Below are 11894 nucleotides of genomic sequence, written 5' to 3' on the forward strand. Positions count from 1 at the left end.
GCACTTTATATGCATGTTATCATTTGTGATTTACAACAATTCAATGAGGTGTAGGCACTATTATCCTCATTTTACAAGTTACAAAATTCCATCTCAGAGTAGTAAGATAATTTACCCAATATCTCACTGATAGAGATAGAGCCAGAACTCAAACCCAGATCAGTCTGACTTCCAAAGCTCAGTGATTCAATACTGTGTTGTACTAGCTCCTTCATGTAGCCACATGTAAATTTTCTCTAAACGTTAAAGTGCCTTGCATGTCCTAGCTCTAGTTTATCTCCAGGAGGACACTTAAGGAATCTTGACTTCTGTGTCATATCAGATATGCCTCCTGTGGATTTAAAACATTTAGATATGACTGACATTATTGAGATATGTATTTGGAGCCTAGAAACCTTGCAATCTGTAGCAACTAGTTTATTATAATACTATTATAGAAGTTGCTTCCCCGCCCCCCCAAGATGTAGTTACAAAAGGACAATGGCTTGAATTAATCATTTTCACACCTTTTCATAGTCGTGAGTGACATTTACTGAGCAATTTTGATGTGCTCTGGGAGGTTCTATCCTAAGTGTTTTACAGTTATAATCATTTTTAATTATTAGAATTAGAAATGGAAAATAGTTGAATGCTTGTTAAGACAGTTTCCCTAACATATTTCATCCAGAAATGTCGAGTCTCCCAACTAAAAAACATCTCTGGCGTAGCTGGTGGATCATTATGGGAGGTGCAGGTCATAATGGGAGGTGCTGTGTTCAAGCTAACATGTAATGAATCCTTCATGCTATGCTTCTAAACATGAATCATTAAGCTGACCCCAAACTTATTTAGAGAAAACATTTTTTTAATTATAAGATTTCTTTTCCATCAGTTATTAAGACTCGTTTAAATTAGTGCTGCATCATTGACCTAATAGGGGAGTATCATTTTGCTAGTCTGTTACCAAAGAAGCCGTGCTGGAATATACCACTTACCAATACTCATTTATTTATTTATTATCTAGTAAATACATATTTAATCCCTGCTGTGTGCCAAATACTGAGGATACCAACTACAACAACAAAAAATGAATAAAGCGTGGTACGTGCCTTAAGAAGCGCATAGTCTCTGCTTATCTTTGTAAGCAGCACAGAAAGACATTTAAGGTTATCATTGAAGATGCCTATCAATCCCTTGCATAATTACCCAGTAGTGCCTATTGCTGGCACTCTTGACCTTAACATCTGTAGCCATTGCATCTGAGAAGTCTCAGAATAGTGTGCTGAAGTGTATGTATTTAACTACTAAAGTAAGACTTGAAGTTGCTGAGTCCAGTTAGAAGCCCTGAGTTCTTTCAGTCTAGGAATGGATCCACATTTTTAAGCTTTAGTAACCAACCTTTCTACAAGTTGCAAGGATGGAGTACTAAAGCTCTACGAATTTGTGACTACAGAGAGTTTCCAGAGGTCCCTGCAGTAGTGGGGGAATTCGTTTTGCCCTCTGAGTCTTGTGGGCGGCTGAAGCTATGTAATGAATGGGCTGGTGGGCAACTTCCCCAGAGGTCTTTTTTTGATACAGGGCAATACCTCGTCTTTCATCTTCGAAGCTGGAAACCTGAACTCATCTTAAATTTCTCTATCTCCTTCAAAACTCTTTCAATCATTTCCAGTTTCTTTTCCTATATCCTAATTTTAAACCCTTATAATTTATCACTTGGGCTGTTAGCAATGGCGTACTACCTGGGTGTTATGCTTAACAGTCTCATCCCCTACTGTTACATTCCTCACCGATCCCACCAGAGTGACATTCTAAAATACACATTGGGTCTTACAATTCCTCTGCTTAAAATTCATCAATGTCTCCCATCATCTACTGTACAGAGTCAGAACTATTTGGCCTGATGCGAGTTCCTTTATGAGTTGGCCCTTGCCTACACTTTCCTACCAACATTGTGCTTGCCAATTCAAACAATTTGAAGTTACTAGAACATAATCATGTTCTTTTTTTTTGCCTTTGTGTTTTGCATGTACTGGCCCTTTACCCTGAATGTTCTTCCCTTCTTGTCTTCTTGGCAAACTCCTACTCATCTTAAAACTCAGTTCAGATGTTTGCAATTCTTGGATGCCTTCTGTGACCTCTCTAATCAGGCATATATTTTCTTCTTGCTTCTACATTTTGTTATGCTTGAGACATGGTCTCATCATTTGTCTACCTGACTCTTTCTTATGAGGCCTCTCAACCACAGGAACAGCATTGTGTTCAGGTTCATATTTTCCTACACCTACTACAGTGCATGATATATCAGACATTTTTTAAATGAATGAATGGTTTTGATATTCCTTCCTATTGATCTTATTATCCCTGATTACATGGGATTTTTCTTTTTATATTTAAAATGCATTCTGAAAACACCTGTGGTAGTGCAGTAGTAAACGTGGGCAAGATGAATTGTTAATATACAGCTGAGAGTTTAGAATTTGGGGGATTGTACTGCAAGCAGCAAGCTGTCCAAACACATCTTTGCTTTTGCTTGCTAGATGTTAAGAGGCAACTTGTTGTTCTACTTGTCAACAGGTAATTAATGACAACCCAGTCTTTAGTGGGTAACCAGTTTTACAGTCTTCCACAAATCAGGAGTAAGCCTTTCCTTGGTCCTCACTATAGTCATTTCTTGATCTTCTTCTAGAGACAGAAGATCAAGTAGCAGAATTGATTTACAAACTAGTTTTCAAATAAGTAATAAAATAAGACGTTTATTTTGGGATAGGGAAATTAAATTTTTATTTAAAATAAACTTTTAATAAAAATATAAAATCTATATTATTCAGCATTTAGAAACCACTGATTTATTTAATGTAATTAAATGATAGTATGGACACTTTTTGTATAATTGGTTAGTCTAACTCCTCTCAGTTAAAAGACTCAAAATTTTATTATTTTTTAAAAACCTGATTATTTTCTAGTTCTTTAGTATTTGTTATTGAGCTTTATTGCCTTTAATACAAGCAGAACATCTTTCTGACATGACACTCTGCTGTATTTCCATTTAGTTCTCGGTAAGCAGTGGTCATTTGGGTAATATAAGTAATCAGAACAATGCGCATGGATAATTTATCTACAGTTCATAGTGCCCCTTTTCTGGAGGCTTGATTGTCTTAATAATCAGTTTAATCTTACTTAGAAAATTATACCTGTATGCTTTGAGCTGGTAGTGCATATTTATACCATTTTTTTCCTTATGGGCAATAGACATATTACAATAAAATCATTTATTTAGATTGTCACTGATATTTTCAAAGGTCTTAAATTGTTTTAAGATTTTTAATTCGAGAGTAGACTATCTTATTGTTTTTAAAGGTGAAAAGAGGTAAAAAGGGAAAACAGATCCCCATTCAATTAACCGTTTAATGTTGCACTTTTCTCCTCCTTGGTTGCTTTTTTTTTCCCCCTTAGGTAGATTTTGGTTTGCTTAATAGGGCCCTGCTTTATATTTTTACTGATCTTTCGAAAGAATATATCACTTTGGCATGGCCAGTTTTTTCTAGGGAATCCCAAGGAGAGTCTTGAATAAATTCCTTGATGATTTTAGTACCTCTAAATCATCTCTATGGTGATATATTGTGAAAATGCCCAGTGACTTTAACTAGGACATTTATCTTGAAGCAAAAACTGAGGTGACTTATTTATTTTAAATATTCTAAGATAAATGTTTAATATAACATATTCTGCATGGATTAACTTTGAGTAGTCATTTTCCTGATGTTTATTATTATTATAAGTAGCAAGTCGACCCCATGCCATCACGACCAACCGTCCCTCCATGAATTGGTGACCTTTGTTCTCAGTAACTTGTAACCCCTCCATAATCTAATCCCTGATTTCTGACTCTGGTAGCCATCGTCCAGTGCTGGTCAAGGAGGTGAAAAAAGGAGCAAAATACAAGTGATGCAACATAAATAGATTCACCCTTTCTTTTGGGGAAATTAGAGATACTGTGTAGATTTGTTTGTGGATTAGCATAGTAAAAAAATTATTAGTAAAATATGGTCTTTTAAAAACATTCATGTTTCAAAGCCCTTTGCCAAATTTTTTGGCATTTTCAGCCCACATTATTTAATAGAACGTATATATGAGTGTGTGTGTGTGTGTGTGTGTGTGTGTGTGTTTAAACATTTAGAGCAACTATTCCTGTATCATGATATGACCAATAGGCTCTGCCCCATAAACTTTTAACTGTTTGGGCCATTGAAAGATAACTTTAAGATTCATATTTCTTTACTGAATGCCCCAAAGTAATGGAAGTTGTATGTTTCCTCTGATTTGTATAGAATATAATCACACAGTAAGCTCCAGAGAAGTGTGTGCAAGGCATGTGAGCCGTAAGAACTTTACTTTTGTAGGCTTCTGAGCTTTAGTTCAAGTTACAGGCAACTTGAAATCCGTTTTAATCTCAGACATCATTCAAAAGGCTGGTTATTTTTAGTTTTATTAATGGACATTTGCTCTTGGGGAAGGTAAATCTGTTTTTCATATATCAGCCATAAGAGAACATTGGTTGATCCCTCAAATGGCAGTGAGACAGAACAAATAATCTGTGAAAACATTTTATTCTGAAACTTTTCAGTAAGAATATTAAAGGTAGGTTAACATTAGCTAAAGATGTTGACCTATTTTTTTTTAAGTAATTAGAATTTCACATCAACTGAGAACATAATCTTCATTCTAAATTGTTTATCTGCTGGTAATTTTAATTCTCGATAGAGGTACAGCACCTGACACTTTGAAGTTAATGCTTCCTCTGATGAAGTGTATTGAAGTGGTATAGATCTCCCCTTAAAAAATAAGCCTTTAAAATGGGTAATAAGATCTGAAGGTCATAGTTGCTATCATTCTGTCAAGCTGTCTTATAGATAAAGTTTTAAATAATTAATGAATCAGTTAAGGTAGGAATCATTTTTTACAGTAAATCAGTACTTTAATATTTTTCTTTTCTCCTGTTTGATTTTGGATCTTGTTTAGTGTTTACTGCCTGTACCATTTTTTGTTTGCATCATCACTCTTGTATGTGTCTCATGAATTACTTGAATATTGCGATTTATGTTTTAATTGAAAAACCCCCACATGCTTCTCATATTAAAACATAATAAGTACCAACACAGCCTAATTGGAACTTATATTAATTCTGGGTGTTATTTCTAAAATGAATTGTTGCTAATGTTGTTTTTAATTCTAATAGCCTCAAGTACTACAGCCTTCCAGCAGCCTTCCCAGACCCACAGACCACGCCCAGGGAAAACTAGCAAAGCCACAACATACCGAGGCCCACAGTGAGTGCATAATCCAGGGCATACATCAGGCTGTTGCACCTCTGGATGAAAGCTTTACACACGGCTTGCAACAAGAAAGCAGCAGTGGTCTGGGAGACCGGCCTTTTTCATCAAGCCCACAATTCACTAAGGATGTGGTGAAGAGTACACCTTCTGAAGCAGACTTGAACATGACCATAAATGCTCAAGAGCCTTATCATTTGGCAAATAATCAAATTAGTGACATGCAATTTGTAACCACTTCTCTTCAGACACTTCCCCAGTCAAGTATAGTAGACCAGGTTAAGAGAGCTGGAAGAAATCAGTCTTCACCAGAGGGCTACACATCTCAGCCCAAGTCCTCAAAGCTTTTTAAGCCATCCATCTTGAATTCTGTGGTACCTCCTCCAGTTCCTGAAACGTGTCCAAGTGGGAATCCCACTTGTAAGAAGTCACCAATAATCACACCATGTAATTCTGCAAAACTCCAGCCAACATCTAGTCAAACAAATCTTGCAAATAATCCAAATCCAAAAGCATCTAAGCTCCGCCCCCCTGCTGGCTCTTTCAAACAAAAACAAATAAGCAGCCCCCGACTAGAGCCTCAAAACTTCCAGGCCAAGACAAGCATCCCAAGGCCACTAACAAGAAGAAAAGAAATCATGCAGAATCCTAATGACAATTTGAATTCTGGGGATTGTTTGGCCTCTAATCAATATTCTCGTCTTCCTAAACCAAAGATACATTAAGCATAGCCATCACCTGCCAATTTGTTTTTTTAAAAAACAGTCTGTAATAGCTTTATGTGCAGTTTGCTACTGTGATGGAGGTTCCATTGAAAGCTTGCAAATCTAAAAATTAAAATGTGGAAGCTTCTACTAGTTTGGCTCTTCCATTTTATATCCTGGTTGAAGTACATAGTATTTGAGCATATTTGTCTCAGGTAAACACAAAAGTTTGCTTACCCATTCAGAGGTCTACAGAAGGCTCTAATCATGTTATCCATCCCTCTGCACATCAGAAAATTCATAATATTCCACTTAGCAAGCAACAAATGTGCTTTGCTGATTTAGTCCTTTTAAGGTCTGTATTAATTGTGGTTGTCACAGCCTCACCCTTTTTCACTCATCCCTCCTGTGAATATGGTTACTATTATAACTAAAGATTTGGTGATAATGGAAGATGGTAGTCTGTACGTAGAGTTCTGGCCAGTGATTTGTATATTTAAAAGGTCTATGCAAAAGCTCTGTGATGAATACAGGAGATCAGGCTTTTATTGGGAAGTTTACGTAAGTTTTATTTTTCTTTGCTATAGTCTCAATATTTATTTACCAGACAAATTCCCCTGGCTAAAAATGTTTCATATTATGTATATAAACCAATTATATGTTGCTTTAACATCTTGTTTTACACACACACACACACACACTATTTGTGTTTGTTTTTATTACTGAATAAATTTTGGAAAGCTCGAGTGAGGATACATCTTGAAACCTGACGTAAAGATGTATTCATTTGTAACATATGTTGGTGCTAGAGTTTTGCTGGTAATTCCATTTTGAACCCTATCGACTTATGGATCCATGATAGCTGTTTTGAGGTTCCACAGTATATATTTTAAATTAAGTCTTTATTGCAATGTTTATATTTATTGACTTTCTGCTAATATCCGAAGACTGGAATAATGGACTTGAAATGTTTGCACAGAACTTTGATGGGATATAAATATCCCGTATATAGGAATTTAAAACTATTTTCTATAGCAAAGCAAGTTAAAGTATTTTGAGTATAATTATAAATTTAAGTAAGACTATCTTGAGAAAACCGGAATTCATAGCTGTGTTTTTTTGAGTTTTCCAGGTTTCCCTTTTATGTTGGTGTATGTTTGAATGACAATTTCTTGAAAGTAGATTTGGGAAGAAAAATAAAATTAGAAAGGGGAAATTATGTTTTATTAAAAGGTATTAAAAGATATTTCAATGGCAATATGTTTATTTATTTTAATGTGCTAAGAAGGTAGCTGTGGAACTGCCAAGGGACCATATGCATTAACCTAATTATGCTGCAGGCCGCTTGTCAGGTGGTTCAGTAAATTTGCCCTCCTGTTCTCCCAAATCATGGCATCTCTAGGCTGTTCAACTGTTGCTGCTTTTGTTAGAATTAATGTCTTTCACACAGATAGTATTTACAACGTCAATCTTTGTTGTGATCAGCTGACCAAAAATTTATCAAAAGGGTTTATGGCCAAAAAATCAGTCACTCAAATTCCTAGGGATCCCTTTAAAAAAATGTACATCGCCCCATTTTAGAGGAACAACACAGCAAGTACTCTAGCGGAAATTTGAAAAGAGGTGTTTACTACCATTTGATGCAGTCTTCCCTTACCTATAAGGAACCATTCGAATGAATTTGCCATTCACCAGATATCAGCGATTCTTGGATTTGGTAAGAGGTGAGCAACACAAATCTAGTATCATACTCTCATCTGACAGCACTTCTGCCAGAGAAGCACTAAAGTTGAGAAAGTTTTTCCCATAGTCTAGATACTGTTACTATGCTAAGCGATCAGACATATCAGGAAGGCTCTTTTTTCTTCATAGGGACAAGCAGTAATAGCTGAAGCTGTAAGTGGGTACATGTGGTTTTTATTTTGAAGGAGAAAGAAAACTGATCTCAGATATTGCAAATGGGGTGTTTCCCTAAAGTAAAACATACTGATTAGTAGGTCTTGGTTTATTTAGAAATTATATAAACTCTTGTGAAACATTATTAACAAGTAGGCCTTTATCTTTAGGGGAAAATTTTTAAATTTTTACTTTATTTTTAACCCCCTAGTCTGAGGGAAATGTCTTTATTAAAAATGTTGACTCCTGCAATATGTTTATTCTAATCCTTTTCCTGCTCTGTTTTTTATCCCTGATGAATTTGCAGAAATATTAATCCATCAGTTCAATTTCTCTGTACCTTTGTTGAGCCTGAGTCTTGGCAGAAGGCTCATTAATATAATTATGAAGCATACTATTACATTTAAGAGAAAAAATCTAGGATGCTTGCATGAAACAACAAAGTATTTGCCTGCAGTTTTCTTTAAAAACTGCAAGAATATTATGCTAGTCTGCTCCTTAGTAAATGTTAAGTCAGAAATGAGGTGAGGCTGTAGCTCACCTGAATAATCAGAGCTCACTCACATTTGGCTCGATCTCTCTTTAGTGCTTCTGTAAGTCAACTCTGTGCCAAATCCCCCTGCACAGGAACTCAGATCACTCTTTTCCTTGGTTCTTGTGATTTCGGTGAAGATGGTGGCAGTGTATGAATTCTAAATCCCGAGGAAGAAGTCTTATGGGCATTGGTTAAGTTTCACATTGGTGAAAGAGGAAATAGAGTATGTAGAATTATACATTTGGCCGTTAATGGGGTGCATATAAAATTCCTTAAAGACAGCTTGGCTAAGGAGTTAATCAGTACAGGTGCAGATGATTTTAAGGCATTAAAGGATTGTATAGTAATATCATTTAGAATGTTTCTAATAACTGAGACCCTCTAGCATTTTTCTTTTGGAGTCTCATTTTAATTTGTGCAATATTTTCAGGCCTATAGACTACTGTTCATCGTATTTATATAGATGTTAGGGAACTTTACTAAGTATTTTAACAAGTAAAAATCTGAATATGAAAGAAAATATCAGATTTGCACTTTAAATGAGCTTAATTGCTTGGAGTTGTGCCTGAAATATCGAAATGCCTCCTATTGGGTGTGGCTTTCTTTGTTGAAATGAATTTCTCTATAATTGTTGCTGTTCGAAGTACAGCCTTTCACAGTTGTATTCTAAGCATGTCACTTTTTCCATTAAAGCACTAAGTTCTTTGAATGTTTCATTGTCCCCTTAAGTATTTTACTCAGATGCATCAGAGAGAACATGGTCCCCCTAGAGCTGTCACTTCTAAATCTTCCTGTAGCATGGATGGTGTAACAGACACAGAGATGCACTCTTCATTTCTGAGCAGAGTTGTCATGATGGTTTCCTGGCCTCTAGGGCACTGAGGATGCAATTTGGAATCATCAAATAGGCTTGCAGTGAAGAGCAGTAAGACTGCAGCATAGTTTCAGTTTACTGTCAATCTTACATAATAGTTTTCGTGTTTATGAATTAGTTGGGGTGGTTATGTTTGCATGCTTATGCACACATTTGAACATTAATTATAGCTGTAATACAGATACCTGATGTTTTTCCTTGGGGATGATGGCCTTGCTGTTTTTCTTAATTCTGATGCCTGAATTATATTTTAAAATTTTCTTTCCACACCTCCCTTCAATTTTTCTGCTGCAGCAATTTGAAAGAGTATGTTTGGGTAAATGATTATGATGGTGAGCACCAATCTACAACTATGCTGTTAAAGATACATCATATGTTTTAACTTTGTTGGGGGAAAGCTACCCACTTTCTCCTTGGTAAAGCATTGCCGTAACAAAATAATACTGACCCTAAGAATTTAAAATCTCTTAAGTCACTGCTGACTAAAATCAGAAACACCACGATCTTTAATGTCTGCAGTATTGTTTTTCCCACCGATTTAAAAAAACAGTTCAGAGTAAATACTGTATATTAGAATTTGCTTGTAAAATGAATTATAAAAACTGGATGTAAAGTCTCTTTCCTGAAAATGTTGGCATAGTAAATAAAAATAAAGTTCATAATTATAAAAGTTTCCTTGTCCTTCTCAACACTGACGTCCACAGTGTACTTTCTCTCATAACTTTTTTTCCACAAAGATCTAAAATATTCATTTCGTTGATTTTTTTTCAAACTCTGTATCATTTCACACACTCCCTTCAGCATACACACGACACTTCCAGCCCTGACTGAGTAAAAGGAATAGGGAATTTATAATTTATTTTATTTTCCAGTTTAGCTATATGTGATAGACTTTATATAATAGGATATTTGAAGTTGCTTCAGTGATACATCACATTATTACCGAAAATGGTTCCATAAATGCCAGGAAAAGAGTGAATGAAATTTTATTAGTAATAAATGTGATAATGGCATTTACCATGTCTTAAGACACCTATATCAGTTTTAAGGCCCTCTGAGTTGTTAGCAAGTATTCTCTTAAATTAACTCAAAATTTTTCCTTTTTAGTCTTTCATCAGGTGCAGTCATTTGTTTCCCATTATGTTTTTTCCCCACATTTTCCATTCTGAAAATCTTTTTCTTCCCCAACAGAGAAAACAAGTAGAAGTTCTAACTTCTTGTGATGATCGGGTTTAAGTAATTTTGCTGGGTATCTTACGTATGCCATCACTGTACTGGCTGCTGGGTGGGCAGAGAGGAAGTTTGCGTGGTCTCTGCCTCCTGGAGCTGAAGAACCCACAGGTGGTTTTTAATACCCTCTCATCCAGTTCATCATCTTGTTGGGATAACAGTAAAACTCCACTCCTTTCATTTCATTCTGGGCTTTAATTCCCTTGCACTATTCTCATCTTTGCTTCTGTGTTACCTTTCTTGGTTACAGTTCTTTATTTCCCTTTGAAAACCTGACCTTTTATAATCTGATTTTATTCAAGAACGCCTTTCTTAGCTGTACTGGATAGTCTTAAGTATTCTGCATTCTCTTCCATAGGTGATTTGGTCAAGATTTAGTTTTGAGGTTTCTCAGCTATCTTAAGCCGCCTTCCCTTGCTGACTTCAGCCCATAGATGTCTTGCTTCCAGGGGCCCAGCCACTGAGGTAGCAGTTTTAATTCACAGTGTCCTGTTAATAGGGTTATAGCAGTGTCGTGTTACAGAAGCAGGGCCAGCAGTCAATCTTACAGCCTCACACACAGAAGAGCCTGTGGGCCAAATGGAGGTCCCATTTCAAACATCTTAGATACTAACAGGCATAGTAACACAAACCTTAGTTTATAAAAAAGCGCTGTGACAAGTACTCTGATACGTATTGTATGTGTCCATTACAGTCATGATAGATAATAACCCTTGGAGTCCTATGCGTGCCAGTCATCATTCTAAGCACTCTGTGCTACCCTTTTTTTTTTTTCTTTCTGCGGAACGCGGGCCTCTCACTGTTGTCCTCTCCCACTGCGGAGTACAGGCTCCGGACGCGCAGGCTCAGCGGCCATGGCTAACGGGCCCCAGCCGCTCCGCGGCACGTGGAATCCTACCGGACCGGGGCACGAACCCGCGTGCCCTGCATCGGCAGGCGGACTCTCAACCACTGCGCCACCAGGGAAGCCCTGTGCTACTCTTTTAATTCTAGCAACAATCCTATGAAGCAGGCAGCAGTATCTCCGTTTTACAGAGAGGAAGGTAAGGCTCAGAGAAGTTAAATAAGCTGCCTAAAATTTCACAGCTATTAAGTGTCACAATAGAATTGGAAACGAGGCCATCTGGTTCAGGGTCCATGCAATTCAATCACAAGGCCATTACCGCTTCCCAAGGTATATTTCATCTCAGTTCATTTTCACAACAGCCCTTCCTTTCTCATGTGATAAAACTGAGACAGGGTGTTAAAAGTCACTTGCCCAAAGTCACACACTTATTTAACTAGCAGAATTGGTTCGGGGGGGGGGGGGGGGGAACTGAAGCCAATACATTTTTATTGAATTATGC

General features: G+C 36.7%; 1 protein-coding gene across 3 annotated transcripts in view; it reads left to right on the plus strand.

Moving 5' to 3' along the window:
• The window catches only part of CCSER2 (coiled-coil serine rich protein 2), a 164908-nt gene extending 154956 nt beyond the window's left edge, over nt 1-9952 (plus strand). For 2 of the 3 annotated variants that reach the window (XM_082673855.1, XM_082673857.1), the window contains one exon: nt 5216-9952. In XM_082673855.1, coding sequence (XP_082529981.1) covers nt 5216-6034 — 819 coding nt within the window. In that variant the 3' untranslated portion in view covers nt 6035-9952. The remainder of the gene's footprint in view (nt 1-5215) is intronic. The other variant, XM_082673856.1, reaches the window with a different exon arrangement.
• Nucleotides 9953-11894: the final 1942 nt, after the last annotated feature.

This window comes from Grampus griseus, assembly GCF_964374135.1.
Source record: "Grampus griseus genome assembly, chromosome: 16".
Classification (NCBI taxonomy): domain Eukaryota; kingdom Metazoa; phylum Chordata; class Mammalia; order Artiodactyla; family Delphinidae; genus Grampus; species Grampus griseus.